Raw genomic sequence first — 27,185 nt, 5'->3', positions numbered from 1 at the left:
TTGGGAAGCTAAGCATGAGGCTTCTTACTTCTTCTGGCAGGCTTGTGCCTTCCCAGCTTGGGAAGGAGAGAGTGTCTCAGGTCCCTGGTCCAAAGAACTGGGTGTGTCTCCAAGCCTCTCCTTTTCTCTTCTTCTCCTACCCCTCCCTCCCTCCTCCTCCTCCTTTTCTTTCTTCCCGTCAGAATGCAGAGACAGGAAGGCATCATAATGCCCCCTCCCACTCCCCTCTGGGTTTCTTGCTGTGATTGCCTACACAGACTTTCCCTATTTACAGAGAAGCTTCTAAAGATCTAAATCACCAGTAACAACTAAAAGCGTCTTAAAATTGCTGGCAAAACCTAGGAACTTTGTGAGTAAAGATAAAGCAGTGTACTCAGCGAGTATCGGTTGTAGGCCAAGTCTGCTGTCTGAGAAGTGATGAGGCAGAGCAAGGAGGGGCCGAGGCTCTAGAGTGCTGCTCAGTGAATTGTGATCACGCACTGACCTGTGCACATGCTGTCCAGGTTCCAGCGACGTTAACTGTTCTGAAACGACTGTTTTGGCCAATTTCCCCCGGAGAACATGAGGCCCTCATGCATGTAGAAATGTGAATATGTGCACGTCTGTGGTACTCAGTACTCAAGGACTTTGGCCTCAGTGTCTGAGACAGACTTGCCATAACCTCTCTTGTTGGCACCATGTGGTAATGGTCACGTTCAGCATTCCTGTGGCATCTCTTTGTTCTTCAACAACTCCTGTATTGGCTGGGATCAGATTCCGTGCCTGCCAGTCTTCTCAGAGGCGTCCCATTTCTTTGGTGGCATCATGCACTAAGGGAGGTCCAGGCATGGAACCATTGGCATGGCTGATGGCACTCTCTTCTCAGATCATCGTTGGTGGGTGGAGACTCCTCTCAGAGTCTCGGCAACACGGGACCTGGGCAGCTTTGGACAGCGTGGGAGGTAGCTATCTGTTCAGCTCTGGTGCCATCTTCCCACAGGCAGGCCTAGAGACCCCTCGCTGTCCAGGTGCAATGCTGACCCCTGCTTAGCCTGGCATTTGTTAATTTATAGTATTTGAGAAAATCGCATGGAACAGTTGCTCAGTAAACTCAAGCATGAAGTTAGATCTAAATAGTGGCTGTGTTTTCAGAGTGGACTCCATGGAGCTGTGGGACATGGTGCGAGCATCTTAGGGTCTGTGAAGTCTCCTGAGTGCCCTGTGGGAGGCAAGGCCGTTGTCTTTCTGGGCACCCCAGCACGAAACAGACATGGATCAAATCTTCTGGCTGTCGGCTCTGAAAATAGGCATTGGAGACCCTCAGAAGTAGTCACCAGAGGCTTGATTCACATTTGATTTTAGTTAGCACCGCAGACGGTTTATTTTGCAGCCATTACCTTAAAACACATTTACTTAGAATTTCTCAGTGTGGGTGCTTCTGGGCAAATGTCAGCAGCTGCAACTGATCTGCACAAAGGATTTTTGTTTGTTTGTTTTGTTGTTGTTTTTTTTTTATAGCTTTGGTTATTTCCAGATATTAAGGGGGCCTGAAATGGAGCTGTTTGAGACCTATGGTGTTTTGGAAAAGTTTTTTTTTAATTAATTTTTATTCTTTGAAAGTTTTACTTATACAATGGACATTGATCATATCCCTCTTCTGCGACCTCCTTCCAGCTCCCCCTAGAACCCCAACCCGTTACCATCCAGATTTCATGCTCTCTTTTTCATTGCTATTAATATATCCAGATCTAATCAGCGCTGCCTATATATGCACAGGTGTGAGGCCATCAACTGCAGTATGATCAACCCATCTGCAGCCGTGTCCCCAAAGGAGAGTGACCTTCTCCCTATACACCTATTAACAACCAATATCTCCCTGCGTAGGGGAGCAGCCCCTGACCCATTTGAGCTGGGATTTTGACGAGCTTCACCTTATGCGGAGAGCCGTAGCTACCGTTAGTTGATCTGGATGTGGCATGACTATTGCAGACAGCTCTCAGCTCTCGTCCCCATTCTGTGGCTCTTACATTCTTTCTCCCCTGTCTTCTGTGAGCCTTGGCCGGTGGAGGTTGACAGAGATGACCTACCCACAGCCGAACACTGAGTTTGTTATTTTTACTCAGCTCTTTGACCAGTATGAGCCTCTGCACTAACCACTACCCGCTGTAAAAGGAAGCATCTTTGACCAAAGTTGAGAGAAGCCCAAGTCTATGGTATAAACATAAATATTTAGAATACAGTACAGTTTGATAGTATGGCCGTTAGGAAAACAGTGACAGCAAGGCGCGGGCCTGTGGTTTCTGCAGTCATGGGCTTTTGACCATGTATAGAATGCCAGGCATGAATTCCCTCCCGTGGAGTGGCCCTCATATCCAGTCAGAAAGTGGTTGGCCAGCTCATAACCATTGTGCCACTATTGCACTAGTGGGTACGCCTGGCCAGTGAGTCAGTATTGTAGCGTGTGCCTCCAGCACTGGGGAGGCCTTGGTGTTTTTCCCCCCCAGCAGCCTGCGTACCTCCTTATGGCACTGTGTAAGATGGCCAGCAGGGGGCGTTTTCCTGGTTGAGGTTGATTTTTCCGTCCTGCATCCGAAGGGATTTGGGCAACAATAAGGTCTTACCATTGAGTTAGTGTGGGCAGAGAATTTCTCCTGGTGTGAATTGTTTCTGGGTGCCTCTGGGGCCTCTCTGGCCAATAACTCATAGAGCGCTGTTCAGTACTCAGCACCGAGATTTTCATTTAATAACCCTTGACATCTGAAAGCTTGTTGTCCACCCATGCAGGATTTGTTCAGATCCTTTAAAATACGTGTTAAATATTTTTAAGTTCGTTTAGAAACTGTTGGATTTCTTCACATATTCTTGGTTTTTCTAGCCCACCCCCTACCTATCCTTTCCTTAATCTCTGTATCCTCACTTAAACCCTTAATCCTGAGTATTTTCCCTTCTCTCCCTTCTTGGTTCATGTCACCTGTGTTCTACTACCCCTTCTAATTGGCTTGCTTTTTAACAAATTTTCTAAGTGTGTTGGGAAGGATGCCATGATCTCTCTCTCTCTCCCTCTCTCTCTCTCTCTCTCTGTGTGTGTGTGTGCGTGTATGTGTATTTAGAAGGCAATTTGCAGGAGTCAGTTCCCTCCTTTTATTGTGTGGGTCCTATTGTGGATTTGTCAGCACGTTGGTCTAATGTACGACTGGCTCTCTTCACCCTCCTGAAATCTGCTTAGCCTTTTTTTGGCCCAGGGTGGCTTCCCCTTCCCAAGGGGCTGTCCATGCCACCTTCATGGTGCTCAATGAATGATCCCTCTCAGAGTTAGTGCTATGGCAGCATTAACAGTCTTAACATTCACAATCAAACTGAAATTCTTTCCAAGCTAAGATTTTTGAGCATCACGTGACACACTCAGAAACTTCAGAAACTCGAAGCTTTTAGATTGGGTATGCTCAGCCAGCAAAATCTGTGCTAGCATTTCTGAATCTGACAAAAAAAAAAAAAAAAAAAAAAAAAAAAAAAAAAAAAAGAAAAAAAGAAAAAAGTAAAAACAGAAAGATCTGAGGTGCTTCTGCCTTCTAACAGTTCAGATATGGGAGACTCAGCATGCATCCTTCACTTCTTAATATAAATGCAGAAAGTGTGCTCTAGGGTGGGAGGCTCAGAGCTGCAGGGACATTTATATGGACCATGGATGAGGTGTGTGTGGGGGGAACTGTTAAGTTAAGCAGATGAGGGGGCACATTCCTAACAGATGGCTGTACTCCCAGACCCTGAGGGTCCAGGTAAGTGTTGGCTAAGTGGAGAAGGTGGGAAAGATAGACAGTCCCAGTAGAAAGAGGTGAGGGTCCATGATGGGAAGCATCCTTATGAACCCTGGCTGCTGGAGGCCACACCCAAACATGCTCACCAGCAGCCACTCTGTCAATGATCTTGTGCTGTGCTTTCCCCAAAGGAGAACCACTGTCGCCGCATCAAGATCCTTGGAGACTGCTATTACTGTGTGTCGGGCCTCACCCAGCCCAAGACTGATCACGCCCACTGCTGTGTGGAGATGGGGCTTGACATGATCGATACCATCACGTAAGTGTTGCACCGTTACAAGGTCTGTCCAGGGCTGCAGAGGCTGAGACAGCAGTCAGAGGGGGCTGGGTCACCCACAGTCACCACAGTGACTGACCCACCCAGACTGAGAAGTGATACTTTGGTGACCCCTACTCACAGTCTATGATGTGTTACTCTGTCTGCAGAAATCCTTCATGTACCTAGTGGGCCTGAGCTATGAGAAAAGAAGCATCTTTGTAACTGAGTTTGGTGAGGCTAGGAGGAGGGCTGAGGGCACAAGCCCATTGGAAGGCCAGTGGGTGTTCTTTCAGGCAGCTGATTGCTTCTGCTGCTCTGTGGGGAGAGAGGGCTGAAGTCTGGGTGGAGTGGGTTGTCCTGCGAGACCCAGCCTACCTTTTCCTGGTCAACCTCTGCTGTCCTTGTTAGAGATGGAGATGGAGTACAGGTGTGGGGCTGGAGGCTGACTGATGGATGAAGGTACGTTCAAATCCAGACATCTCAGCCTGTAGTGGCTGCTCATTTCCATGAGATGTGTTTTCAGGGGTTGGTGTGAAGGTCATGCTTAGAGCGGAGAGTGCTGGCATAAAAGTTGTGTGAGGAAGGTGTGGTACAGCGGCTGCTGGGTGCAAGAATGCACACAGACCTTCCACACAGTTGGAGCTTTGAAACAGGTGTAAGGAGGGAGCCAGCATTATGATTGCCCTGAACACCAACATTAACGCTGTACGGAATAGCTCTCCACGGTTGCTTCTGCCGAAAGCCCCCTGGGACCTGATCTGGGCTCCACTCTATGAGTGAGAGTGAAAAAGCTCCTCGGTACCCACAGTGAATCCCTGGATGCAAGAGCTGCTGCCATGGGAAGAGGCGGCTGGTAGGAGTGGTCTGCTGAGAAAGGCTAAGGGAGAGTGGGGAAGATCCCTGCCCACGGCTACCTTTTGTTCCCCAGAGGGACATTACATCATCATGGGTCACACGTCACACCAAAGCACTGTCGTAGGGCAGGAGAGATGGCTCAGTGGGTAAGAGAACTGACTCTTTCTCCAGAGGACCTGGGTTTGATTTCTAGCACCCACGTGGTGGCCCGCAACAGTCAGAAACTCCAGTTCCAGGGGCTCTGACACCTGTTCTCTTCTGGCTTTCAAGGCACTGCATGCATGTGGCCCGCAGACATAACATGCAGGCAAAACACCCGTACATATATAATAAAAATAAATCAAACACTTATAAAAATCATTATTGCATCTCATACATCCTATGTGGCAGCATTCAACATATCTGCCATGTCACCTATCCTGTCACACAATTGCCACCCCTCATCTGTATCTTGTATCACATCCTATACCATCTAATGATATTTTACATCCAACCACATGTCATATTTTATCATGCGTGTATCAGTGTATTGTGCCATATATTATGGCAGGTATCGAACATGACACATGACATAACAGTCAGTGACACCATATCGTTGCTGACTCCAAGTATGCTAATTTGCTGTTCAACAGGAGCCCAGCGAATCCAGGGCAGGCTCTTGGGGTAAGGACAATAGATAGTCTGCAAAGCCAGCCAAACCAAGAGGAGGTCAGACTTGCATCCCGGAAGACCATATCCATCTAGTCTTCAGGCCCTTTTTCTTTTTAGGCAAGGGTTTAAATTAGGAAACAACTGATGAATTGAAGTATACTGTCTATCTGTGTGTGAAATTATCCTAATGGAGCCCATTGACTTTACACTTATATGCACTAATAACAAACGGGAAAAAGGGAGAAACAGTTGATGAAAACGGGTGGCTGGTGAGCCATAGATTTGACATACATTCACATGGGTGGCTCCACTTCGTGTCACTAGTTACGGCCTTGAGATTGGTGAGGCAGGGTGGGTGCGCCAGCTGGCTGGGCTGACCAGGCGGCTCACAGTGGCTTTGTGTCCTGCAGGCGGGAGGCCCCTTCCTGCCCCTTCTCCCTGGCAGCTCTACTTTTCACCTGGTCTCTTCATGGTCAGGAGCCTTATTTTTCACACGGGGCTCAGGCCTTCCTTCCCCTCTAGTCTCTCTTGTGAGACTGGCATGCGCCTGGCTTCTAAGGCATTGCTGTGGCGTACCCTTTCTGGTTGCTACCCAGGAAATGTCATATCTGCCTGCTGAGGCTGAGCCTGCATCTTGCCCGCCCTGCCTAGCTTGCTCTGCTTCTCTTCACTGTTCTGCCAGTATTTCAGCTCAAACTCTTCAACTCTGTGTGTCTGGCCTGGTGAGGCCACGGGGCTAGGCAGCCTTTTCCTAGCCTACATGATTGCTTTCCACTCCATCTGAAAGTCCTACAGCCTCAAGATTATACAGTCCTAGAGTCTTTATGTGGCCCGAATTTCTGTCTCTGGACTGGAAGGAAAAAGCAGCTGAGTTCTTCCAAGAGACTCCTAACAGTTTTTCTTCCTGTGGGAATTGCACAGAGCCAGAGATGGTTCAGCCTTGGCTGGTCTCTGAATCTCCCAGGAAGGTTCCATATGGCAACTGGCACCTTCCTTGCTGGCCAGACCAGCCCGTGTTTGTCCCTATTTCAGAGGGGTGTACAGAAGCACACAAGACAGAACATTTTATCAAGAGGACCTGCGTGTCCAGGCAAAGCAGGTTAGCCATGTGGTTTTGTTTCTTGACCTTGGAGTAGAGCGACTGGGAACTTTGGAAACTCTGTGATTCATGGGGAGAATGAGTGACGCACTGGAGCTCATGCATGTGCTGAGTGCCATGCTGGGCCTTGTGCCCTATGCTCCAATGCGGGGGCAGTGCTTGTGCCCCTAGCTGTACCCTCCTTCTGTCTGGAGCCATCTGGACCAGGAATGTCTCCCAGTATCTAGAGGAAGCCAGAGGGCTTCAATGGTTTGGATTCCGTTGGTTCTGAAATGACCTCGTTTTTCAAAAGATCCCTGAGTGATGGACAGTGTGCCCCAGTGACTTGTAAATAGCTGAAACGGTGGGCCAGAACTGCCCATTTTCAGGGCCCACCGCTCTTCTGTAGGTTTGAGATTTCTGACTGGTCAGAGAGCTCTCTGGGACACAGAGACCAGCATGGTTATTGGGATTCTGGAACCATTTCCTGCATGTCTCTTGGATGCGTGGTGCAATGATGAAGGGTGGTTGCCAGGCCACACTCTCCTGACCCTGCTGGGTTGGTGCTCGGTGGTCAGCTGTGTGCTGGCAGCAACTGCACCAGGACGACTGGCTGTTGAAAGCATGGCAGGCCGTTTCCACACTTGTGCATATAGGATGGGCTAGTGCTTTATAAGAACCAGAGCAAGCGATGCCGCTCCAGGTGCAGGCGCAGCTGGAACACTGTCGGACTGGCCCTGATTTCTCCCCAGGCGGGAGGCGCTGAGACCCTTTCCTCATCAACAACGGTGTGACAGCCTGGTTATTTTACTTCCTAGACTGTTCATTCCTGTGGGGAAAATAGACAAAAACGTTTGTTTTTCTTTTCTCACCTTTAAACCCAGACCACCTATGCCTGTTTCCTTTTCCTTGATTGGCTCAGAGCTCAAGGGCATCGTTTGTCCAAGTCTGCAATCACAGACAGCTCTGGAGTGAACCCCAGGGGGACATTGAGGTACCCTAAACTGTAGAGCATTTGTGTGCCTTGCCTTTACTTCCCTACAATGCAAGAAATGGGTTTTAGGACCATCTCCTCGGCTGTTGTGCCAGGGCTGGCAGGGCAGGTTCCTCCTGCATCCTTAGGGTGAGGCCACCCCTGGCTGTATTTTGGTGGACCTCTTAAGGACTTCTATGCTGCTCAGCCCTCAGAGTAACGCCTCCTGACCTCTGTTCCCAGATGCCCATGAAGGCAGGCTTCTGGGACAGAGATCTCTGGAACTTTTCTCCTGGTGGTGAAGTGGTTGAGGCCTTTCCTCACTCTTCCTATGTGAACTCTGCCTCCTCCTTTTTCTTCTTATACCCCTTCCCCTCCATTTTTTCTGAGTGATCCCAGGACCTCTGGTTGCAGAGGATGTGGAGGAGCTGGCGGGTTCCTGTTTTGCAGCCTGGGTGAGCTTCATTTTCCTCGAATGCGTCATCCTTTGTCTGTGAATGGAGAAATGGTGGTTGTGAGGAAGGACCGAATGTCTCTCAGATGCAGTGGCTGAGTGGGAGGATTTCAGCAGCCTCTGCAGGGGATGATTCACCAGCTCCAGACAGAAGGAGCCATCCCCAAAAGAGGGAGGCCCTCTGCTGAAGGATTTTCCCAGGAATTCCCTCTGCCGTGCTGTCCATGGCCCTGTGCATGTCTGTGCACGTCACAGGGAAGCCCCTGTTGGCACAAGTGAGGTGGGAACGGTGACCTCATTATTCTTCCACATGCCCTCCAAGTGCACAAAGCACTTTTTCTACATAGATTTTATCTAGCGATGCCCTTGCTCCTGAGCTGTGCATCTCTCAACTGCTATGCTGAATTAACTTAACACGAAATGCACGGGTTTCCCCCAGCAGCCTGATGAGGACAGCCTGTGCCATTGGTAAGTCATTGGTGGATGCCGTGATCGTGAGGCTGAAGTTCTTTTACTCAGGTCCCTCTTCCTTAAGCTGGCTGTGTGTAAGCCCTGACACATGTCACAGTCGGTCAGTATAGACTAGCCATGAGTATTACTTTGTCTAATTACTGGATTCTGAGTTTTTGAGTCAGCCTTGTGGATATGGTTAAGATGGAGTCTCCTCTGGAGTGGAGGATGCTGTGAATCCTCCACTTACCGCAAAGAATCTGTCATAATGTTTAGGGGACCTGGGGATCCTAAGCCTGTATATTATAGCTGACCAATGCATTCTTATAGATAGTGAAGCTAAGACCCTGGAGGGGAAGCTAGGAGCCCATGTGTCCAGGGCACATGTTTGTACATATTGGGTTAAAAGTGTTTGCTACATTCTTCTGTCATGGTAGGATGGAGGTTGGGGGCTGCCTCAGGCAAGTGTGTTATCATTGCTTCTGGACAATTCTGCCTAGGAGTGCCCATTCCTCCCTTTTATTTTATTTTATTTTTCTGTTGTGTGCACAGCTGTATCCATAGTGCTTGGAAGCCTGGCTGAGGGAAGTAAGCTCAATAGGCTCTTGTTGAACAGAACACAGATCCGTCATTTCATCTTTGCTCTAGGTTTTATGTCGGCCAGAATCTATTTGTACCAAGAGGGCAGAAGGGTCCTGTGCCTCAGGGTTGGCCGCTTCCTATTGAGATCCAGCACCAAAGGTCAGGATCAGGGCTGCATTGTTCCTTCCTGGAAAATACTTGTGATATATAAGAAGCTCTGAGAGCATAGATAAGAAAGAAATGTAGGATGAATAAAGCAGAAAGGTTATGGAAACCCTGGTTTCCTGGAAACAAAGGGAAAGGTTTTGTTGGATTTGGGCAGAAGGTGCCTGAGTTTAAGGGAGCCAAACAGAGCCACAGCCCAACATCTGGATATGCTGTTTCTTTAGAAGACTCTCTCTCTGGGGTGCTAGCCTTGACATACCAGAGATGGAAGCTGCCAGGAAAGAGTGTGTGTTGGCAGAAAGTGTTGGATGCCAGACGTGTGGGGCCCTGTGGGCTTTGGAAGATCTCAAATGGCTGGTTTAGAAGGCATAATGGAGCTTGTGGACATATGTGGGCAGGGCAAATGATCTCCCAGGTTGCCTTGCCTTTTACGGCTGCAGAAACAGAAATGCTGAATGTGCTCCAGAACAGGAAGGGCAGGTGTCTTCAGGAACATTGCTCATGTAGGTTTTGAAATTCAAATTTTATCTTTAGGGTTTTGTTTCAGTGTCTCGTACTGGAGATTGGCAGACAACCGGGGATAAAGTTAGAATTTTAAAAGTTTATTCAAAATGTATAAGACAAAATGGCTCTTAAAGGCAGCAATAGTCTGATTATCACATGCACTTCAGAGGTTACTGAAACTGATTATGTACTAGGAATTCAGGATCCTGCCCTTGGCCTGCGTCTGGCATCTTGCCTGCCCAAGCACAGAGGCAAGGGCTGTCCTGTTAGGAACACATCTCAAGGGAGTGCGGATATGCATTGTGGGTGTCCCAGGTGGGAACAGGGCGGGCAATTTGTAAATAGAAATCAGGGTGAGGGTAAGCCATGTGCAGGGCAGGATCAATACATATATGCTGTTTTAGTCCTGAAAATGTGACCTGCAGAGCCCGCTCAGATGACACCGAAGGGCAGAGGGTGGGGCAGGCTGAGGCATGCTGAAGGCTGCAGTTTGCATTATCCTCACACACCTTCTGTGTCATGGGACTGGCTGACCTTCACAGAGTCCTTCATGGAGCATTTCTTGGTGTTCTCTATTAGTGGAATTGAAAAAGCTGGCAGGAGGTGGTTTACATTTCCTGTGTTGAGGTGCACTGAGGTAGCTCTGAAGAAATCCCCGAGGTTGTGAGAGCTAATATAGGAAGAGCCCGCTCACATGCCAGGGCATGGAGTTTCAGGGAGCAGGGAGTTTCAGTAGGACATCCTCAGTTGGTCAGATTGGCTGGGACACCCCAGTCCTTATTTCCCTCTGCATCTGCTCTGCCTTCAACCTTTTTCCCAGAATTGCTTCCTGGGAGAGAAGACCTGCATTGAGGTCCTGGACTCATTTGCCTTTGGGGGACTTCTCTGAGTAGGGAGGGGCGGGAGGGCTCACAGGACCAGTTGCACATTGATGTGACTGACTTTTACTTCACAGGTGGGCAGAGACGTGCTGCTGTCCTCTCAGCAGACCTCCATGTACCTGTCACATTGCAACCCATGCGGCCTGTTCCCCTGTGCTCCTGGCCTCACTGCCAGCCCATGGCATCTGTTGAAGGAGCTGTAGGCAGTGTCCGCCCCATGCCCTCTACCTGTGTTACAGGTCCGTGGCTGAGGCTACTGAAGTAGACCTGAACATGCGTGTGGGGCTACACACCGGCAGGGTCCTCTGTGGCGTCCTGGGCCTGCGCAAGTGGCAGTACGATGTGTGGTCTAATGATGTGACCCTGGCCAATGTCATGGAGGCTGCTGGCTTACCAGGGTAAGTCGGAGTCTGGCTGGAAGGTGGCTGGAGCTCTCATTTCAGGCCTTTATCCTGAGGGCACTTTGGGTAGGTTCTGCTTTGACCCTCCAGGGGACGCAGCTGAGATCCAGTGCTCATCTGCAGGAAACCAGCATGGATCTGACCAGCTGTGCATGGGGACATTGTCCTGGTACACAGGCTATTGTCGTGTCTTGTTATTCCTGTGGTTTATTTTCTCAAAGCTGTGCATGGGAAACTCCATGACTTTAGAGCCTCGCTCCTGAATGCCGGTTTTCTCCCTCTTCCTTCATGCCCTGCCCACTTGCCCCATCTCCCAGCCAGCTGCAGAGTTTGAACATGAACTCAAAGCTTTCCCCTACAGGAAGCTCAGAAGTGCAGGGAAGAGCTGGCCTGGCAGAGGTGGCTTGAAATTCTGTGAGTCAGAGAAGCAGGGGTGGGTCGAGATTCCCATGTCATTCCTGCTGTCCTCTGCCCTCTTCCCTCTGCCCACCAGCATCCTTGACCTTCAGCTTCTCATTGGCCCGGCTGTGAAATTTGCCTTTTTCTTTTTCCACTCTAGTTGTTTTGTTCTCATTTTCTCCATTAGAAAATGAGTTTATTTCTCTCCTTTGGGTTTCTTGGTGATCCTTCATCCTTCATGGCCTTCACCAACCCTATTCTGCCTTCTTGGGTGTGTACCCCTTCACTTGGCTGGCCTGGGACTTCCTGTTCTCCCTTCCCAGGTTACCTGTGCATCAGAACATGAGTGTGTACACCTCAGTAATCTTGCCCTTAGCAGAATGACCTCTGTTGTGACTCCAGTGAGTGCATCACCCAGGACCCTGTGCAGCCGCACTTGTGAGTTCACACTCACCTCTGTGCTCTTCTCTCGTAGGAAGGTTCACATCACAAAGACGACCCTCGCATGCTTGAATGGGGACTATGAAGTAGAGCCAGGTCATGGCCACGAGAGGAACACCTTTCTGAGAACCCACAACATTGAGACCTTCTTTATCGTGCCATCCCATCGGAGAAAGGTGGGCAGCCGGTCCCCTGAGCCAGCCATTTAACAGCCAGGAGGAGACCTGTGAAAGAGAAGAGTTGGTAGGAAGTCTGGAGTTAGAAATCCAGGGAAGACTGGGCCACTCTGGGTCCTTCGTCCTTTTTGAGGCCCTTCACTCCTTTACACAGTAGCCATGAGCTTCCTGCAAGGGGTCAGGGATCAGACCTTTGTCAACTTACGGATGCCTTGCAACAGGGAGCTCTGACCATCCTATGTTGGATGCTTCAGGTCCCCCTGCCAGGAGAAAGATGAGGTAGTTAGGATTGAGGGTGACAGGGCTTCCAGGGCTCAGGTTCAAGCTGATTGGATGGTATGGACTAAGGGTACTGACTGAGGTGAGGGTAGGCTCAAGTGACTGTGCTTACTCAGGTAACTGCTGGCTCAGCGAGGATGGTGGGTTGGCGAGGGGTGTGTTCTTAGGTGAGGATCCGGGCTCAGGTCGAGGGTGTGTGCTCAGGCGAGGGTGTGAGCTGAGGTGAGGATCAGGGCTCAGGTGAGGGTATAAGCTGAGGTTGAGGGTGCGTGCCTTGATTGAACATGCTGGTTCAGGAGAAGGTGTTGGTTCACATGGGTCACAGGCCCCGTTGAGGATACAGGCTCAGGTTGAAAGTAGGACATGTGTTTATGTTTTGGTGTGTGTATGTGTGTATGTTTGCTACATGTTCATGTTTATGTTGATGTGTGCTGGGTTGCATACATGTATATGTATGTGAGAGTATATATGTACATGGGAATGGAGGTTGAGTTCAAATTGGTTGTCTTCCTGGATCACTCTTCACCTTATTTTTTTAGTTGGATAGAGTTTTAATATTTAATATTCATGTGTGCATATAATGTATTTGGATCAAATACACCCCATATTTCCTCTCCCTCAATGCCTTCCTTATCTCCTCCAACCTGTTCAAGACAGAGCCCTATCCCCTTACCTAGCTCTAAATGTCTGCTTCTTTGGAGCCCCTTTATTTGCCTTAAACAGATGTGGGGTGTAGAGTTTGGGGGGACCAGCCCCTCATTGGGGACACAACACTGGGATATGAGGAAGAACCTCCAGGCTGGAAGTGGCCCTGCTGGAATGTCCAGCAGTTACTTCTGCCCAGCTCTTGGCCAGCGCCTTCTTGAGCTTTAGAGCTGCAGTGGTCAGCATGAGAGACTGTCACTGTTGTGGGACAGCACTCATCTGACTGTCACGGAGGAGCAGGGAGGACATGGGGTCTGTAGTGGCAGGGCTGGCCGGGGCAGGCCAGCTGCCTCCTGAGTGGGCTGAGCGTGGAGGGAGATTCTGATGAGAGCCAGGTTCCTGAGGGTAGCTTGGGATATCTGGGAGAAAGTAGTAAGTGTAGGAATGTATCCCCCGGCGGCAGGTTCTGCACCAGCCACTTGGCGTGAGTGTGCAAGGGTGAGGGAATTTGAAGGGCCAGCCATTTAGAAGAGGCTCAGAGATAGTTGAGAGGCCTAGAGTACTGAGACAGAAAGAGTCTAGTTACCTCAGGTGGATGCCGCTTCTAGGCTGGGTCACATAGCTACAGCTTTGAGATCGTGTGGTTTTAGTGTGTATGTGTGTGTGTGTGTGTGTGTGTGTGTGTGTGTGTGTGTGTGTGTGTGGAGAGAGAGAGACAGAGGGAGAGAGAGAGAGAGAGAGGGCGGGGCTGTCAAAAGAGCACAACTTTATTTGGAGAACTTTGGTCATGGGAGGGGAGAAGGCAAATGGCAAAGACTAGGTGAGCGGTGGTCTGTTATGAAATTATGGCCACACTTGGAGAGGCCAGTGGAGGTGACTGGGAGGCGTGGTCATGTAGTTGAGGCAGGGGCAGGTGAAGAGGAGGCTGAGGGCACTTCACTATGCATCCTGGAGAAGACCTGGGGTCAGAGCTGCTGTGGGAGAGGCAGCTTCGGGGTCACTTTAGGGCGATGGATACCATTCAAGAATGAGTGACTCCCGATCCCTGCGGCTTTCTTTGGCTTTCCTTTCCATGTTGGCTCATTCGGTCTTAAGAAAGCCATGCAGTGAGCAGAGTCACCTGAGCACACACCCTCAACCTGAGCCTGGATCCTCACCTGAATACACACCCCTGGCCAACCCAGCCTCCTCACTAAAGCCATAGTGCATACCAGGGCCCAAGAGAGTCTCTAAGGCATGGGTCCCTCAGTTTTAACAGAGGTTTGCCCCAATCTCCTAGTGTTCTGCCTGTGGCTTCTGTTGTTTGAAGAGCAAAGCATGCTGGGACCAGAACAAGGAAGCTTTGAAATGAAGTTTACTCTGAGCCCTAGTAGTTATTTTCCTGGTTTGGAGTCTTCACTGCTGGCTACCTGGTCTGCAGTGGGTACAAAAACAAAAACAAAAACAAAAAACCCTAATTTCAGTGCTCTGGAGTTCCTGTCACTATTAAGGCCACATTTCCAGCCTGAGAGTCAAGATCTGCACCACTGATAACATTTTCCTGTACTCTTGTGTTTGGATAGATATTTCCAGGCTTGATTCTCTCGGATATCAAACCAGCCAAGAGGATGAAGTTCAAGACTGTCTGCTACCTGCTGGTGCAGCTCATGCACTGTCGGAAAATGTTCAAAGCTGAGATCCCCTTCTCCAATGTCATGACCTGTGAGGACGATGACAAGGTAGGAGTGGCCGAGGGTCTCAGGCACTGCCACCTCTCCTCAGTAGAGCACGCCCTGCTGTAAATACTGCTCAAGTACCTTACCTCGTATTGTGTGTCCTGCCACTTTTGGGGGCAGATGGCTTCCTTTGTTGATCCATCTCACCAGCCTAAGATTCTTATTTTATTTTAGTTTTACAGGTGGTATGCATGTCTGTATGGATGCACATGCATGGGGGGGGGTACATATGTGGACACACGCTGTGGAGGCCGAAGGTTGTTGATGTTGGGCATCTTCCTCAGTTGTTCTCCACGTCATTCTTGGAGGCAGGCTCTCCCAGAGGAACCCAGAGCTCACCCAGACTGCTAGTCTAAGTAGTCAACTAAAAGAATGCCCTGCCTCAGCCTGCCTAGCTCTGCCTAGCTGCCACGACCCCCTGGCTTTGACTTGAGTTTTGAGAGCTGTGTTTCATTCTTTACTCTTGCTGCTTGCCGGGCAGGTGGTTTAGTCCCAGAGCCTTCTCCTCAGCCCTCTCACTCAGGTTTTTAAGAAACAGTTTCTTGTCCCAGAAACATCTGTTTTCTCTAAGCAGCTTTTTAAAATTTTTTCCTGTTGGCTTATCTATTGTCATCTGTAACCCCAGCAGATGAGCAGAACTTTTTCAGCTTTGTTCTGGATGGAGAGGGATAGAAGAGCTGGCTCCAAGTGCCGAGGTGGGGATGGATCTCCAGTGTGGGCCTTCTTGTGGACGCCAGGATTTTCTGGACAAGTCAGGCACTCACTTGTGGGCCTTCAGATCTTCTGGCATATGGTAGTGGTGGGGTGGGGTGTTTCAGGCTTCAGTTCAACGACACAGGGCCAGAGACCCTGACTCTCTTCTTGGGAAGGCTCCACATTGTTTTCTATGGGAGGCACATCAGAGATCTTAGGGTGTACTTTAGGGCTCTGATGCCCCCTTGTGGATGGCTCTTGACCAGAGCCTCTGTATCCACTAATATTTGAGCCTGAAGGTGCCTGGCTTCCCTTTGCCTGCTCCGTCCAGCCCTCTGAGGTTACACCGAGGTTACCTTGTGTGTGTTGGCTCGACCCTGTTGCTCCCTTTTCCACCAATGTTTTCTCTGTCTTTATTGATTTCATACCTTTTATACCTTCCTGGTAAAGTTAGAGGTTTTTCAGCACAAAGCAAAGTTCTGTTGCCTCTTGTGTATGGTGGTTCCTTGCAACAAGGATTTGTGTATGTGAGTTCCTTTTTGCTAAAACTTTATCTGAGAATAATCTAAGAACTTCGTTCACGGTAGATGACATCAGGAAGAATTAGCCTTTATGTATGCCAGACAGCTGGAGGCTGCATTATGCTAAATTCTGTCACATGGTATACTGTCTGTATAATGTATGTATTATACAGCTGTAATATAGTATTATAATATATAAAATGTAATACAGAGATATAATAATCATGTATACAGGTGTATAATAATCAGTCACAGATAGTAGGAACTTTGGCACCAATCATGCAGACAGCACACACACACACACACACACACACACACACACACACACACACACACAGTGGTTGTCAGGGGGTCTGGTATTAATTGCCCTAGCAAGAATTTTTTCATCCTTAATCTCTATCACCTTCCATGTCTGTCAGGCTCCTCATCCCGTCCCCTGTCCTGGAGACATGTGATCACCCAGAACAATCTTAGCAGGAACTCTGGTCATGCTAGCCAGAGTACTTCTGCCCTCTGATGTCTCCTCTGAGTGGTTTCTGTCCGTGGAGCCCTCCTTTCTCCTTGACTGTGCTTTGCCACCTGCTGTGCTACTTTCAGAGTTGAATCCCAGAGCCTGTTGTCATGGCCCCTGCACCTTCTGCAAGGTCTTGGATGGAGCCTGTCCCACTCCAAGAACACTTGGTGTTCTACCAAGTGTCACTGAAGTAATGTCCTTTTAATAGCACTCCAACTCCCAGCCTGGGCTTGGACCCCAGTGCAGTGTCCCTCTCCCACCGTACTTGCGGTTTCTGCTCTAACCCTTGCAGCTGCTATTGTTAGTGCTCCAGGGATGAGTCCTGTTAGTGTAGCCCAACTCCCAAACACACACACAGCCATTCTATTTGGCCTTTGGATACTTTCCTGCCCACGAAGGCATTTGGTATGGGTGACATCCCCCAATACAAAAATGCACCAGAAAAGCATTTGTCATCAACCACCTCCAGACAAAGGCCTGGCACTTTGACCCTTTCAGTGTCCTAAGTGTGTGTGTGTGTGTGTGTGGAAGGTCTGGAGGTGCTTTAAGGATTTACATTATGTCATAGAAGCAATTTGGCTGTTCATTTCACCTTCTCCTGCCTCCGTGTGTCAGACAGGTGTGCTTACATCAGCAAATACCCATCAATTCCAGTGTTCCGACTTTGCAGATTGCTAACCTAAGGAAATGCTTATGTGGCATTGGTATTTGGGACTTTCCTGTTTTTATTAACTGAGGCAGCTGATGGCACTTTTGTTCACGAAAGCATATCTTAATTCCCGGGCATTCTGTAAAATATGTCTGGCACGTCATGGCCCTGTGAAAGCGGATGTGTCACTGCTCAGAGACTATGATGTCATCACCAGCCATGGCTCTTGGGGTCAGCCCAGGTAGCATGGAGGCCTCTTTTATTCTTGTTTTCTGATACTTGAAGCATATTTGTTCCCCTGTTCTACACCCAGAAACCTCCACATATTCTCTTTCTCCCTTTCTTCCTATTTCTCTCCCTCCCTCCCCCGCCCGCCTCACATGTGTTGTGCAGATTTAAATCTAAGCTTATTGATTTTAAGTAGCATAAAAGCCTCTTGTGTGCACAATATAGAAATCAAGTGGCCTGGGTTGCACCTCGTTTTCTGTTTCCTTTGGAAATCAGCTTGTGTGTGAAGCAGGTGGTAACCGTGAGCCGAGCATTTTCCACCCTGGAAGCTCTTTGGGCATTTGGCAGCCCACACAGTTCCAAGCCTTTTCTTTGTGGCTGAATGGCCTTCAGGTGTGGGCAGAGGCCTGACTTCTCAAGCAGCTTATCAGTAAGCCGGGAACTCATTTCTAGGTGTCACCATGTTCATGGGCGCTGGGCACGTCTATTCTCATGGGCATCTTAGCTAACAGTACAGGGATAGCCTGGACTTTCCCAAGAATGTCTGTCTGTGGTGTGTGTAAACCCTGACTTCTCCTGCCCCCGCAGTGTTGGACTTAGCAAGCATTGGAGGATTGCCAAGTGTGGTTGGACACTGTGTGTCTTTTTCCCTGTTTCCAGTCTGATCGCACCATGTCTGGGCTGTCTCTTGAGCTTTTTGTTTGAAAGTGGTGGCAGATGATTATCATCTATGAATTTGCTGAAGATAATGGTTTGTTTGGTCCACACTAATTGAAGCTGATAGCGGTGACTTTTCTAGTTATCTTGGATTTTCTTGGTCAGTAATAATATCTACTTTAAACAGAGCTGTTGCGCTTCTTTCTTATCTAATAATTAAGCCAGATGACAGAATTATTAAGTGTGGGCATGCTTTCTCATTCTGACTCTTGATGAAGATGTTTAGGATTTGACCATCCATTTTGATGCTTTGAGCTATGAATACTAGACTAGGAAGTGATCCCTGTAAGTTAGCATTTACATTTTTTTCTTTGCCTAAGAACTGGATAGTATATTTTAGGAAATACTTCTGAGTTTGGATTAAGGTAATCTGAGGGTTTTTGGCTCTGATATCGCTGATTACCTCAGGCTCCTTGGACCTTACCCAGTGCAGCAGGGTGCCATTTTGTTATGCAGGTTGAGGGAATAGGCTACCTTTAGAGTAATTGGGAAGTTCAGGATTCTTGGCAAATGGACTTTCTCGTGGTCTTTGGCTGCGGTTGTGTGGTTTTTTTCTGCTTTTCTGCATTCCCATTCTCAATCATTTGGCCCAAGAGGCAATATCTTTTCTCATGGCCCTTGCCAGTTTTCTCATGGCCTACACCCATTGACATTTCCAGCTGGGGGCTATTCTAGCTCCTGGCCTGGGATAGATATGACAAAAGATGACCCACGGGACCCCTTGTCACACATGGTTCCACTTTAAGTCCCAGTGTTCTGAGGGCCCACTCTCCCTTTCCACCTTTCATAGCCTTGTGTTTATTTTGTGTGGGTTGTCTGCATTTTACTGTTGGGCCATGGCGGAGAGGTCTGTTCATTCCGTCCTTTCTACAGCTGCACTGTGGTATCTTAGTAGTCTGTCTTCTGCTGGGTGTGGGGAGCATCAGAGTTGCTGCTGTGAATCCTTGATGAGGAGAGCGCAGCAGGTTCCTTCAGATTAGACTCTGGTTTCCTTTTCGCAAGCTGGTCCCTTCTTGCTCCTGTCATGTGGAAGAGGGGCTCACACTTCGCTCCTTTCAGCCCTGCTATCTGTCATTTCTCACCATACCTCCACCAAAGGCAAAGACTACCTGCCCTGGTAACAGATTTTTAGGCACCCCCTCCTACATATGTGGGCTCGTCCTAGTATCCCTTCCTTTCCTAGCCGTGGCTAGCGGCTGCTCATCCTGGGCATATTTGCCACTGAATCCCACAGCCATTTCCGCACTGATACCAAGCAGACATTCTGTAATTTGCAATGCAGACCTGGGAACCTGAATTCTGGGTGGTAGGACTCCTCCTTTGCCAGCTCTGGCCAGCAGGGGGCAGGGCTGTGACATCGTCTCAGAGTTCTGAACCTAGCCCAGAGGGCAGCAGGTGAGGATGGCTGCCTGGCCAGTGCCCATGAGTGCTTCTGTTCCAAAGCTGAAGCATTTGATGCTGTTTTCTCTGTTTCCGCGGTGGCTGCAGCGGAGGGCCTTGAGAACGGCCTCGGAGAAGCTCAGAAACCGCTCGTCTTTCTCTGCCAACGTGGTGTACACAACCCCGGGCACGCGTGTCAACAGGTACATCAGCCGTCTTCTTGAAGCCCGCCAGACAGAGCTGGAGATGGCCGATCTAAACTTCTTCACTCTGAAGTACAAACACGTCGAACGAGAGCAAAAAGTAAGTGACTCGGGACCTCATCCTTGTCACGTACCCAGGGACTCTGTGTCTTGGAGATGCCGATGGCTCTGAAGGATTGGTCAGTCTCCTCCCTCCCTCCCTGACCCATGCCTCTTCTGTCCTCACAGTACCACCAGCTTCAGGATGAGTACTTCACCAGCGCCGTTGTCCTCGCCCTCATCCTGGCTGCCTTATTTGGGCTTGTCTACCTTCTGATAATCCCACAGTAAGTGCTGCTCTGGTGCTAATCAGTGACGTGGGAAGGTGACTGAGAATTCCGGGTCTCTGGGAATACTGGCAATTTTTCTTGTCTCTGAGACTCAGTAGCTGACAGGAAACAGGTGAAGGGAACGAGGGTTGATTTAGGCTGACAGACTGAAGGTACAGTTCATCATGGAAGGGACAGCGTGGCTCCAGGAGAGACGTTCAGCTTTGGTGGGCGGTAGGAGCACTGGGCTGTGTGCCCACATCAGGGTGGAGCTAGAATTGAGGCTCATCCTCTGTGACTGACTTCCTCTCGTGAGGATCCACTTTCTAAAGGTTTGACAACCTTCACAAATAATGCCATTCTCTGGGGACCAAGTGTTCGAACCCCTTTCACTCTGAAACCAAATACTGAGGTTCAACCTGGGCGTTCTCATGTGCTCTCCATCCACCTCCCATTACCCTCCTGTTGTGCCTGGCCTTTGAGGAGGGCATTGGCCACCTGCCCTTTTTTCCTATGCGCTCCAGTTAGTAATTTGACAGGCCCGTTGGCAAACAGCATGGTCACTAGTTTTGAGCTTGCTGAACTTTGGGACGTTGGGTGTTTTTTGGCTTCTCCATTCCTATGACATGCACTGTTGTCCTGCGTGGGGCTTCTGAAGAGAACACAGGGCACTTCTGCTTTCCGGGTCCATGCCACTTTACAAAACACTAAAATGAGAAAAGGTAGACTCTGAAAAGGAAGAAAGTACAGTGAATTAATTGGCATTTAACCATCATGTGAGTCCGTGTAAGTGTGGCGCTTCTGTTTAGGACCAGGAAGACACCAGGAAGTCTCCAGCTGTCTTTCTCTTCCAGCACTCATTTCCTAGTATGGCCAATCTTGAGGGCATAATGTCTCCTCGGAGTTTCCGGAAAGCACACAGAGGTCTCTATCCTTGCTAAGGACAGGAAGCCTGTCTGTGGGCTGCAAGGCAACCTTGCACCTGGCGTTCTACCACATGGTCTTGTTTATAGTTTAGGCTTTTTCTAGAAACTTCTTTCCCAGACAGATATCAATAGTACAGCTCTGTGAAGCCAGACACTTCCTTCATTAGGAGGAAAGGCCTTCCAGAAAGTCATGTCACCTGAAGCCAAGGCTAAACTCTGGTATGAAGTAGTTTGGGTGGAGATGGGCTTGGGAACTTCACCCCGGAGGCCCCAGGTGCCCTCACTAGGGGAGAACCAGGTGAAGGAAGTCCTCAGGGACCTGTGGCAATGCTTCCTCCTGAGGTTCCGGGCATGGGAGCCAGGAGGAGAAGCCCAGCACTGAGGTACCTATCTGTTACATCTTACCTGGCCCTTACCCGGCAGTGACCTGTGTGTTCTCTGTCTCCAGGAGCGTGGCTGTCCTGCTGCTGCTGGTGTTTTCTATCTGCTTCTTGGTGGCCTGTACCCTGTACCTGCACATCACGCGGGTCCAGGTATGTTTGTGTGTCTTCTACAGGTGTCCAGGTATGTGAGCCTGTGTCCGAGACCATGTACCTGAGTATTCTCTGTGTAGTCGCATGGCAAAAGTGGTTCCATCCTTCATGCTCAGTGGCAAGTAGACACTATGTGCCCATGTGGCCGGTGCCGGTTAAGTTCAGCCTACTGTGCATTGTGCAGTGTTTTGGGAGCTGCCTTCTTGGCACAGTTGGTGGGTGGTAGACGTTGATGGAAAAGGACCTTGAGGTGTTGACTTTGCTACTTGGTAGGAGAGGCCAGGTAGGTTGTATCCATCTGCTGACCTAAGATTTGCACATGACCCCAGGTTCGTGTAGTTTGGACTTTTGGAGCAAAGGCTGAACATCGTATTTTTGCCCACTCGTTCTCCCTGAGGGTTCTGCTTCTCTTGGACCTGTGTTCTTTTCTCATAGGCCCAGCCCCAGCCCACCCCCACTCGTAATGTTAGACCAGGCTTATTACTTTGGTGTGGTTGTTGAAAGCTGCAACCTCTCACGAGGATTCGGTCCAGTTGCACTTACTTAACGCTATCATTATTCCCAGGTACAGCGTGTCTCTCTCCTAATTTAAAAGATTCTCTATATTAAGACTACATTTACAGCTTGTTCACTTCTATAGGTTGAGTGACATTTAATTTGAAATTTATGGCTTCAGATAATGTTGCCTTTGTCATAGAATTTCAATGAAGGCATGACAGAGGGATGGTAACATTTAAAGCCTGTCATTTTGTCTGCTTTGATGTGAGCTAGTGTGTGTATCTAATGGTGTGCAAATAGCACAGTGCATGCAAGAAGTGTGAAGATATGTGTGTGGGGAGGAGGAGACAGTAGCCCAGAGCATAGCTGAGGAACACAGAGACCCTGAAGACCCACTCAGCATCTCCTCAGGGGACCCCAAATCCCCTGAGCAGAGTCACATTCTTCTTGTGGCCTAGCATTTTGCCATAAAACTAACATTCACGCCCACGTACAACCTGGCTCTGTAGAACACATATCCTGGGAGGTCCAACTGTGCTGGTCTGCATAAAACCACTCCCTTTATTGAAAACACAGCTGTCCTCTCAGATAGGGACTCAGGCCAGAATACCTCCTGCATGCTAACAGTAAGTCAGCTGGCCTCTGCTGCCAACTTGCAGCCTCACCAGAGAGCATCACGGGGTATTTCCTAAATATATATTTTTGAAGCAGTGGCTTCCAAACCTTTAGGGGTTGCACTTCTCTGGTGTCTGAATTCATGCTGGCTGACACCTGGGAAACAGAAACCTGCACTCAGCTGAAACAGAGGGAACTCAACCCTCAGAGTGCACCAGGACAGGTCAAATGAACTAAGCCAACATACAGTGACCAGTGTCCACCAGGCTGTGTGTTGGCTTCGTGCTTCATTTTGTGCCAGGCTGACTAGGCTGTGGCAGAGACTGTCAGACAGATGGTGGGATAGAGGCTGGGAGGAAGCGAGCAGGAAGTCAGTCCAACCAGGAGAGAATCTAACATGGCTAGTCACACAGATGGGATTAGGGACAGTTGTCAGGATATATCTACATGGAACCAGGGACATTGACAGTGTAGATATGCTTTCCTTAACAGTGGCCATGGTACCAGTTGCACTGGCCCCAGTACCTGAAGATGACTTACCTCCTTCTTATTTCATCAAGCATATTTGCAGAATCAGTACTGAGCATGGGACAGAGAGGACTGAAGGGAGGTCTCAGCTGCTTCAGGCCAGATGACTATTTCATTTTGTGCTGTCTCTCTGCCCATTAGTGCTAGTGTTGGTCCAATGCTGGCCTCTTTTGAGGTGGCCAGAATATGGTAGCGGTCCCTCCTTTATGTCTGCCAGACAGGAGCATGCATTTAGAATAGGGGACTCTGCCCTGTGCATCATTCAAAAGATTCATTAGCTTCCTGCTTGAGGTGTCAGCCTCGACAAGATGCAGTCAGAGGAGCAAAACGTGGAAGGTGTGTGTGTCTGTCTGCACAGGAAGTTCTTTGCAGGGACTTAATGTGGTGGAGCTGGTGTCATCTGGAGTTTAAGGTTTGCAGATCAAGGAGAGACACAGAGACGCAGAGACAGAGGGAGGGTGACACCTTTTCTGGCCTGCTCCTTGGAAATTTTCCCATTTGCTTCGACTGCTGAGGTCATTTCTGAGAGAAGGGAAGTCAGCGTGAAGGGGCAGCTGGACTCCAGTGTTCACTGCCACAGTGCTGACAATAGTCAAAATGGAGTCTATCTAAAGCACCCTGATTGATGAACAGCCTATCAAAATCCATCTCACTCTCCTGTTGTCTCCTGACATAGCCACTGCCAGCAGACATGCAAAATCTCATCGGCTTGTGAGCTCCCAGCTCTAGAGAGTGGCACTCCATGCCTGTCTCTTGATAACCAAGTGCAGGTGCCACGGCTTCTCAAGAGGCCACAGAGAATGACTGACTTCTGGTTCATTCTGGTTCTCAGAATTCAGTTCTGGGCAGTTGTGTGACTCACATCCTTTTCTTACTGGCTGCTGCTGCGCCCTCCTTCTCCAGACCCTCAGTGGCCGAGTAATGTTTTTTGGACGCTCCAAAAGGATGGGGTTGGGGAGAAATGGGCAATGGGTTTGCCTCCAGCTAAGGAGCTTTGATGCAGCAAATAAACTCCTCCGCTTCTAAAGATGTCACGTGGTCAGGTTAGATGCATGAGTCACTCCCACCTGAATGACTTTTTGCAAACGTAGAATCTCCTCTGTAGTGGTATAATGTCACGTGATTCCAGTCGTGGGCGCTTACAATCATTGGTGCAAGAACTGGGGTGAGAAACCTCAGGGGCTATTCAGAACTACTGCCTATACCAAATATGCTAAATAAATGCCCATTTTGTTAGATTTTTATTTTGCTGTAATTTGTAACTTGAAGTTAATAGAGTTTTTGATAGTTTAACGAATATTTCTAAGGATTGTGGAAGAATTCTAATCTTGTCTGTCAATTACTGAGGTTGCTTTGCATGTTTTTTTGCTTATGAGGCCATCATCCTCCTGGCCTTGTACTAGCATGACCTGACACACTATGGATTTTGAGTATGCACAGAGTCCTGGAGAACCTGGCCTAGACTTGCAAGATACTGCCACCTACCTGGGGCTGTGGGCAAGTGAAGGTTCTTATCTGTTCTGTGGAGCCTGCTGCTTCAGGAAGCTCCTGCAAGACTGGTGGAAGGTGCCCGTTGCTATGCCTGGGCTGTGCAGAGGCTGGAGCCAGGCTGGGCTTGGGGCATGGAAGTCTGTGTTGCCGAGTCTTGAGTTCAGTGTTGCTGAGTACACCACGTCCATTTTAGGACGGGTGCTGCCATGTGTAGCCACTTTTGTTCAGAAAACATGCAGCTCATGTCGGGCGGCTCAGATCTCGTCAAACCTCACTGCATTTCTACCAAGTCCTAGGCATGACCTCCAACCCTGTTGCTATGACCATGAGCCTGTTGAGCAGGTGGAGTCTGGGAAAGGGATGACCGGAATCCACAGAACAGGTCATTTACCACCCCTTTCTTCTGGAGGTGTCGCTGGGAGGTCACACTCTGAAGAGAAGATGTTTGGAATACAAATGCCTTTGAGTCCTTTGTACATTCAAGGGAGGTCAGTCTCTATATCAATCCCCGATTTTCCTTGTCACCAATTTTCTGTCACGTTCTCCCAACTTTCTACCAGCCAAAGTATTAGCCACAGTTCAGGAACCAGAATGTATTTGCATAGAGGTCCGTTCCCTCTTACAAATGAAGAACTAAGTTCTGTCTCACAGAAGAACTTCCCTTTACCTCTTCTCTACCTCTTCTCTATCAGACGGAACGCTCCGTACACCAGGCCTCAGTCTGCTCTTGCTTTTCTACGGATTGCAGGAAATTCCTGCACGAGGGTACAGGAACAGGCTGCGAGAGAGGAGTCAGTCGAGCATGGCAGACACAGGCACTTGGTCCACTGATTTGTGCCATTAGGCCCTGCTTAAGCTCCATCATATATATCCCATGTCCATGTGCTGTTGTGTGTAGCCATTTTGGCATGTAACATGCAGTTCATGATAGGCAGGTCTGGAGGTAGCTTAGTGGTCCATGGTAGACATTCCATTTCTACCAAGTCCCAGTGTTAACAGTGCTCAGGGCCAGGTTCTAGACATCTTATCCAAAGAATTGAAAATGGCTTTGCACAGGTTTGCAAAGGAAGCAAGGTAATTTCATTAGAGCGTATCTATAGTTTAGATTAAATAGGGGTATACATTCTCAAGTGAGCCACATGAGGGAGAGTCTTCAGGGACCCTGAGGATTATTTTTCAGTGCTTCCTTGCATGGGGCTCAAGAGGAGTTTGGTTATTAAGGGATGGAAAATGGGCAGTTCTTTGTTTTGATTGATAGATGAGGTCATCTATTCACTTTTCCTAATGAGAATGTCCCTTCCCACCATACATCCAACTCTAATCATATGTGAGGCCAATTATGCAGAGGCATGAAATGGTAAATAGGTTATGGGAGGACTTGGTTTGCCTTATTATACATGCAGGACACCAAACCCTCACCTCTGCTGGCCTGCCTCCATAGCAGCAGGTACAGAGTTGATCTTAGGACTGATTATCTATAGAGCATGGCAGGACCCAGCTCCAGGGCCAGTGTGTAGCCCACGGACTGGATCTGTAGGTACCTCTGTATGAATTCCCAACCTACCAAGCTAGGCCATGACAGGAGCTGGGGAACATTCTCTGGTGATCAGAGACTCGCAGCTGTGCCTTCTCCAGGGGCAGAGGTCAGATCAGGAGGGAAGTGGAGCAAGAAGAAGATAAGATGAGAGATGAGAGGGGGCCTTAGGCTTTGTGCCAAATGGAGCCTCTTCTGTGTGAGATCAGCGGGGACCAGGGTTCCAGGGAAGCCGTGCAGGGTCTGGACTCGAAAACACAGAGCGAAGACCTGCCAGCTGCATATGCTCACCGACAACCACTGTGAGGCCTGAGCCCACCCTGGGCCTGTTGCTTTGGTGGCCGCTTCTCTTCCATTTCTAAGCTAAGAGAGCAACACTCCCAGCCCTGTGGGAGGACAACAGAAACGGCTATGTGTGCTGCCGTGGAGTCCCGAAGGCCCAGCCTCTGTCTGCATATGTTGCTTTCTAGAGGGTGTATACTGTAATCTATCGTCTTGATTTTAGGACTGTGAGCATGAAGAACATCTTTGAAAGCACCTGTTAAATAGTTTAGGCTGTTTTGGGAGTAAACAGATTAAAAACAAAATTTCTAATAACCTTAAGAATTATATTAAACCTGTCTGTGATGATAAACTTCGAGAACCTGGGAGAGAGAGAAGGAAAGAGGGAGGAGTGGGGAGGGAGAGGTTTATGGAATTCCTGAAGTCTGAGAATGCAGTGTAATAAAAACACCCAGTGCTTCTACTCAGTTAATTTTCATGCCAGTCAAGTCTTAGTGCCTGGGAGGGGGAGATGGGTGATACTCCTTTAAATTCAAACACTTTGGTTGTGTGTGTCTGTGTGTGTTGTTTTGGCAAGTTCTTCATATGGGAAATAAATCTATTAAGAGATGCAAGGTCTTTGCACAGTGGATGAAGACCTAGTAAGCCTTTAGAGCAGAGGTTCTCAACTTTCCTAACACTTTGATCTTTTAACACAGTTCCTCATGTTGTTGTGACCCTCAACCATAAAATTATTTTCATTGCTACTTCATAACTATAATTTTGCTACTATGATGAATCTTGTTTGTTTGTTTTTGTGTGTGTGTAGCCTTGGCTGACCTGACTCATATTGTAGACGAGGCTGGCCTTGAACTCACAGCAAT

General features: G+C 48.8%; 1 protein-coding gene across 1 annotated transcript in view; it reads left to right on the top strand.

Annotated features, from left to right (window-relative positions):
- Adcy1 (adenylate cyclase 1) overlaps positions 1-27,185 on the top strand; it is a 114,475-nt gene that overhangs the window by 59,363 nt on the left and 27,927 nt on the right. Inside the window, exons 5-11 of the mRNA XM_055624172.1 lie at positions 3,926-4,053; positions 10,886-11,044; positions 11,922-12,063; positions 14,550-14,705; positions 19,513-19,707; positions 19,836-19,933; positions 21,290-21,374. Of these exons, the coding sequence (XP_055480147.1) occupies positions 3,926-4,053; positions 10,886-11,044; positions 11,922-12,063; positions 14,550-14,705; positions 19,513-19,707; positions 19,836-19,933; positions 21,290-21,374 (963 nt within the window). The remainder of the gene's footprint in view (positions 1-3,925; positions 4,054-10,885; positions 11,045-11,921; positions 12,064-14,549; positions 14,706-19,512; positions 19,708-19,835; positions 19,934-21,289; positions 21,375-27,185) is intronic.

The sequence above is a fragment of the Psammomys obesus genome, unplaced genomic scaffold (genome assembly GCF_907164565.1).
Source record: "Psammomys obesus unplaced genomic scaffold, mPsaObe1.curated_primary_1811, whole genome shotgun sequence".
Lineage (NCBI taxonomy): Eukaryota > Metazoa > Chordata > Mammalia > Rodentia > Muridae > Psammomys > Psammomys obesus.
The sequence above is the reverse complement of the archived record's forward strand: the minus strand, read 5'-3'. Positions and strand labels throughout refer to the sequence as shown.